We start from the raw sequence: 6000 nt of genomic DNA, 5'->3' as shown, positions 1-6000 counted from the left end.
ATGAACTTTCTACAAAAAGAAATCTCAATCAGGGAACGCGCCTCCGTCTTAACGCGCTCGACCGCTCAAAGCATACAACGGAGAATCGTCGAACCTGATCGCAGACCCCCCGACAGACCGTCGCAACCGCGGGACTTTAGTCGATACGATAGCCGAAGGCCAAGGCCTCCGTTCGGGGCTGCCACGCTAAACGTGAATACCGGAAATAAATCCTGCCTCTACTGCGGAAAAAGTGATCACACCACTACGCAGTGTACCGAACTATCGATTCAAGACAAAAAAGCCCTACTTAGCCAGAAAAAGCGCTGCTTTATTTGTCTTCTGGACCAACATCAAGCTCGCGAGTGCACCCCCAGATTTCGCACGTGTAAGAAATGTGGAGGACGTCATCACTCAAGTATCTGTGATCGAACCGAGACGCGTATCGCGAATAACCCTCCCCAAAACCCGCCAATCGAAAGTGGCGTATCGCAGATGACAGCCGTTGTCACTAGAAAAAAGACTGAAGCCGTGTTCCTACAAACCGCTTTAGCAGAAGCCAGCCGCCCAGGTGAAACCGACCATAAATCAGTCAGATGCCTACTCGACACCGGTAGCCACGTGACATTTATCAAAGAAGCCGTATCTCGAGAACTTGGACTACAGATTCTATCCGAAGAATTCCTAGAAACCAACAGTTTCGGAAGCCAGACGTCAGAGAGAGCCCTGAGACGAAATGTGCAACTAGAACTGAGAAGTCGCCACAATCCCGAGAAAAGCGTTCTCATTCAAGCCTACAAAACACCGACGATCTGTGGGTCGGTTTTCGCCGCACCTGGTGCCGAGCTCGCTACCGAATTCCAAAAGCGAAATCTCCTCATGGCAGAGTTGACCACGGTAGAAGTTGCACATAATAACCAACATTCTATCGACGTACTTATAGGCGCAGATTATTTATGGGCTGTCGCAAGCGGAAGAAGCCAACGGTTCGGGCCTACTCTTGCCGCACTAGAAACCATCTTTGGTTGGACACTCCAAGGCCCAGTTACAGTAGCCGCACGTGACATAGGAGTAAACGCGATCTCTATCATGCTTGTCAACACGATCGCGCCTCAAGAGGAAGAAGCCATCTCAACCCAACTTCGCGTTTTTTGGGAACTGGAATCTTTCGGTATACGCGAAAACGACGAAGATAAAGATTTGGGAATCAAAACGCTTGAAAGGTTCGCTAAATCCACGGTTTTCGAAAACGGCCGCTACGCCGTCGCGTTACCCTTCAATCCGAGCAACCTAAAATTAGGTGACAACTACGCTATTGCCGCTAAACGCACCTCGAGCCAAATTTTAAAGCTTCGCAAAAATCCCGTTGATTTTTTTCGAATATAATCAAATTATAAAAGATCAAATCTCAACCGGCGTTGTCGAGAAAGTCGATCCGTTCGCGAAATCAATCGGGCCGCTATATTATCTACCGCATCGCTCCGTAGTCAGAGAAGCCAGTACGACCACCAGAACCCGTATCGTATATGATGCATCTTCGCACGCGCCAAATGTTTCGAGCCTCAACGCTTGCCTCGAAGCTGGCCCCAATCTCAATCCGGAGCTATACGATATTCTCATTCGCTTTCGTGAGAAAAGAATAGCCTTCACCGCTGACGTAACCAAGGCATTCCTACAAATCGAGATTCAAGAACAAGACAGAGATGCCCTACGATTCTTATGGGTTGACGTCGACAGCCCATTCACAAACCACGCGCTACAAACCTACAGAATGACACGCGTCCCCTTCGGCGCTACTTCTAGCCCGTTTCTCTTGGCAGCCACGCTACGCCTGCACGCTAAAAATATCTCGAAGTCTACCCGGAAGCAAGCGCCCTTTTAGACGACTCTATGTACGTTGATGACTTGGCTTCAAACGCTGACACTGACCGAGAAGCTCTGCGCTTAACTTCAGAAGTGGAGAAAATCATGCTAGACGCTGGCATGAAGCTAACCAAGTGGCAACCTAACTCAACTAAGCTAAGAGAGGTACTGGCCAAGAAAAATGCCGCAGCCAAACCAGCCAATCACCAAACGTCCTTCGCACCTTCCAAAATACTTGGGCTTACATGGGACAGCTCAGAAGACGTTCTAACCTTCGAGATTAAAGACCTTTTGAAGTTTATCCAGAGCAGAGACAACACTAAAAGATGGGTACTGAAGTCAGTCGCTAAAATCTTCGACCCACTTGGCTTCCTCGCTTCCTTCGCAGTACGAGCCAAACTTATCTTCCAACAACTCCGGGAACAAGGTTTGTCCTGGGACGAGCCCCTGCCTGACGACGTAGCTGAATCATTTGAAGCCTGGTGCTGCGAACTTAAAGATCTCACCGCTATTAAAATTCCCCGCCACTACTACCAGGGAACCGCCGAAATCGCCGCCGACAGTATCTAAATTCACTGCTTTTCGGACGCAAGCCCTAAAGCGTACGCCGCCGTAGCATACTTCAGCTACCGGAGCAAGGAAGGAAAATTCGCGTCAACCTTAATCACGGCAAAATCTCGAGTAGCCCCACTAAAAAGACTAACGCTTCCCCGACTCGAGCTGATGGGAGCTCTTCTCGCCGCCAAACTAGTCAATCACTTGCTTACCGTTCTGAAAATCAAGCCGAAGAAAATTCACATGTGGAGCGGCTCAAAAATAACCCTAGGCTGGATCAAAGGATCCGCTGACAGATGGAAGCCGTTCATAGCTAACCGCGTGAGTGAGATACAAACTATTTCTAACCCTATGAATTGGAATCAATGCAAAGGCACAGACAACCCTGGCGACCTTCCCACCCGCGGACGGAAAGTAATTGACCTCGCGGAAGACCCTTTCTGGTGGCATGGCCCTATCTGGCTTCGAGAAAACGCGCCGAATCAAAGCGAAAACCTGCCCACCGAAGTCAATTTCCAGGACGTTCAAGAAGAATTAAGGAGTACTTCGCCTACAATGACGATAACGACCCCGCCCAAAGAGTCCGTTATCAACATTAACGCTTTCAATTCGCTGAAAAACTTATATCGACACACTGCATGGCTTCTACGTTTCCCACATAACCTTCGCGTCAAGGATCAACGACGTACGGGAGAGCTAACCGCCGACGAAATTCGCCAAGCCGAAATATATTGGGTCCGCACTACCCAATAGGAGCAGTTCCCGGAAGAAGTACAATGCCTCGTCAACGGACAATCTATCGCTAAGGACTCTAAGGTCCTGACCCTGCATCCACACCTGGATAATCACGGTCTCCAACGCATTGGAGGTCGACTGAAAGGCAGCGAGCTCTCACACGCTGAACGTCAGGCATGGCTTCTCGCTCATAACCACCCGTTTACGGAACTTCTTGTCAAAAACGCCCATGAGAAAGTCATGCACGCCGGCGTTGTCATAACAACGGTGTCACTACGCGAAAAGTTTTGGATTATCAAGTCGCGCAGTTTCGTGAGTTCCATTCTTAAAAGTTGCAACGTCTGCAAATATTTTCGCGTAAAACCCTCGGACGCAGTAATGGCCCCCTTGCCAGAGTTTCGTACGACCCAAACGCCCGCTTTTGAGAACTGTGGATTGGACTTCGCCGGTCCTCTCTACACGCGAGACAATGCAAAATGCTACGTCGCTCTATTCACTTGTGCCGTTACAAGAGCGGTGCACCTCGAACTTGTATCTGACCAGTCCACGGATACCTTTCTCCTCGCTTTCAGGAGATTCGTCTCGCGTTGCGGAATAGTAAAACATGTCTACTCAGACAACGCTAAAACTTTTAAACGCGCCAAAACTGATCTCAGTGATCTACGTGGACAGTTCGGAAGTCGCTCGCTATTTCGGAAACCACCAAATCGCTTGGACCTTCATTGCCGACCGCGCCGCGTGGTGGGGCGGCTTTTGGGAAAGACTTGTAGGATCGGTTAAAAACTCGCTTCGCAAAACTATCGGTCGCGCTAAGCTAACTTTCGAAGAGATAGCAACGACACTCACAGAAGCCGAGGCCGCAATTAACTCTCGACCCATTACTTTCGTTTCGGAGGATCCGCACGAGCCAGCACCTCTGACGCCAAATCACCTTCTACTCGGAGACCGGATGGTCGGTCTACCAGTGGTGGGCAAATTCGCGAACTTCTGAAATGCTTGTCACTCTCACTCTATGAATGATAATTCTATTAACTGACCCTTCTCACTCTCACTCACAAACTGAGAGTGAAATCACGGGAATTTGAAAATCTCACTCCCCGAGCGAAAGTGGGCGCGAGCTTTCAATTTCCTTCATTTCCAGAGAGTGAGAGAGTAGAGAAAATATTTGTTCACTCTTTATAGAAGAATGAGAATAACCTATTAAAGTTAGGACTCTCTCCTTCAGTTTGAAAGGCTTTGAGCTAGGGATTTTTTGCCGAGCGAGTGTAGTCCCTATTTTAACATGTAATTTTTACGGGGGAAATCTGGTTTAGGAAATCTACTAGATGGAGGTGTTTGAGTAAGAAAGAATCTTTAACGAGGGAGTCGTCACTCAGCGTTATAGCGTACAACATGAGAAAGCTTATGAGATAGCTTATTTAAGTGATTTGGATGACTAGGATGATATGAATTATTTTTATTGACTTCGTTTCTTTGAATTATATTGTTGATTAAGATGATTTGAATGACTTTGTTTATTTAGATGATTTGAATTATATTGTTGATTAAGATGATTTGAATGACTTTGTTTATTTAGATGATTTGAATTATATTGTTGATTAAGATGATTTGAATGACTTTGTTTATTTAGATGATTTGAATTATATTGTTGATTAAGATGATTTGAATGACTTCGTCGCTCCGAATGGCTTGGTTGATTTGAATTTTTTGACTTTGTCGATTAAGGTTATTTGGATGGCAGAAATGATAAGGATTATCGGGATGATTTTGTTGAATAGGATTATTTAAATGACTTTGTTGATTAGTATTTTGAGAACGACTGTTTAATGAGTTGAAATTGTTGATTCTGATTATTGAGTTGAAATTGTTGATTCTGATTATTGAGTTGAAATTGTCGATTAGGATTATTGAGTTGAAATTGTCGATTAGGATTATTGGGTTGAAATATTTCATTAGGATTATTGGGTTGAAATATTTCATTAGGATTATTGGGTTGAAATATTTCATTAGGATTATTGGGTTGAAATATTTCATTAGGATTATTGGGTTGAAATATTTCATTAGGATTATTGGGTTGAAATATTTCATTAGGATTATTGGGTTGAAATATTTCATTAGGATTATTGGGTTGAAATTTTTGATTTGGATGATTTGAATGACTATGTAGTTATTTGATTTAAGTGGCTAGGGTGATTTGAATGACAATCGTGATTTGAGTGACTATGGTGATTTGAGTGTTTTGTGCGAGATTTGAGGAACCGACGGTAACTTTGATTTCTATAGAAAGGAACGTCTTTAAAAATTAAATTTCTTAAAGTGCACATTGACATATTAACGTTTCAAAATTTGTTTCAAAATATTTAATAATCTGTAACGCCTACAGTACAGTAGTTTTAGTAGGTTAATTTTTAATCATAATTGACGAAGGCAGTTATTTTCATTGAATTAAGCTTACAACCACAATTATTTGAATTAATTGGCTATTATTTTAATAGTCTGTAGCATTGTGCATTACGTCGTCGAAGTCCAAGGTATTTTGCGTTGCGTTGATGAACTGTCTCTCTCAATTGCGATTGAAGTGATAGCGAAAGTGACGTAACCGAGTCAGTTCATTCTTTCCCAATCATCCAAAATGATCCGCTCCTATCTAGCTCCTACAAACCTATTAATCAAATAAAAAAATTAAAAAGCTAATGCATGGCAGTGGTGCAGAAGCCTTCAGCGAGGGTCAGAATGAGCCTTCGTGAATTCTCTATTTGACCGCGAAAATAAATAGTCATGGTTAGTTCAATGTTTTTTAAATGGACGACGCTAAGTTTAGATGTGTTATTTAAGGGTAAAATCATCGAAAGTTCGGAAACCGCGGCA

At 44.3% G+C, this 6000-nt stretch overlaps 2 protein-coding genes across 2 annotated transcripts; both read left to right on the top strand.

Annotated features, from left to right (window-relative positions):
* LOC149597119 (uncharacterized) lies at positions 1 to 1861 on the top strand. Its single transcript, XM_089861456.1, has 2 exons — positions 1 to 1306; positions 1380 to 1861. The coding sequence occupies exons 1-2, from the start codon at positions 1 to 3 to the stop codon at positions 1859 to 1861; spliced, it is 1788 nt and encodes a 595-aa protein (XP_089717582.1).
* Positions 1862 to 1869: 8 nt separating this feature from the next.
* LOC149597118 (uncharacterized) lies at positions 1870 to 3912 on the top strand. Its single transcript, XM_089861455.1, has 3 exons — positions 1870 to 2404; positions 2459 to 3033; positions 3151 to 3912. Exons 1-3 carry the CDS (start codon positions 1870 to 1872, stop codon positions 3910 to 3912), a joined length of 1872 nt encoding a protein of 623 aa, XP_089717581.1.
* Positions 3913 to 6000: the final 2088 nt, after the last annotated feature.

This window comes from Phalangium opilio, unplaced genomic scaffold (genome assembly GCF_054372755.1).
Source record: "Phalangium opilio isolate 3A_F unplaced genomic scaffold, DU_Popi_V2 ptg000390l_1, whole genome shotgun sequence".
NCBI classification, from domain to species: domain Eukaryota; kingdom Metazoa; phylum Arthropoda; class Arachnida; order Opiliones; family Phalangiidae; genus Phalangium; species Phalangium opilio.
The sequence above is the reverse complement of the archived record's forward strand: the minus strand, read 5'-3'. Positions and strand labels throughout refer to the sequence as shown.

Coding starts and splice junctions, on each gene's coding strand:
- LOC149597119 (XM_089861456.1), top strand. CDS start 1: ATGAACTTTCTACAAAAAGAAATCTCAATCAGGGAACGCGCCTCCGTC. Junction 1,307..1,379: donor CTACGCTATTGCCGCTAAAC/GCACCTCGAGCC, acceptor AAATTATAAAAG/ATCAAATCTCAACCGGCGTT.
- LOC149597118 (XM_089861455.1), top strand. CDS start 1,870: ATGTACGTTGATGACTTGGCTTCAAACGCTGACACTGACCGAGAAGCT. Junction 2,405..2,458: donor CGCCGAAATCGCCGCCGACA/GTATCTAAATTC, acceptor ACGCCGCCGTAG/CATACTTCAGCTACCGGAGC. Junction 3,034..3,150: donor AAAACTTATATCGACACACT/GCATGGCTTCTA, acceptor ACTACCCAATAG/GAGCAGTTCCCGGAAGAAGT.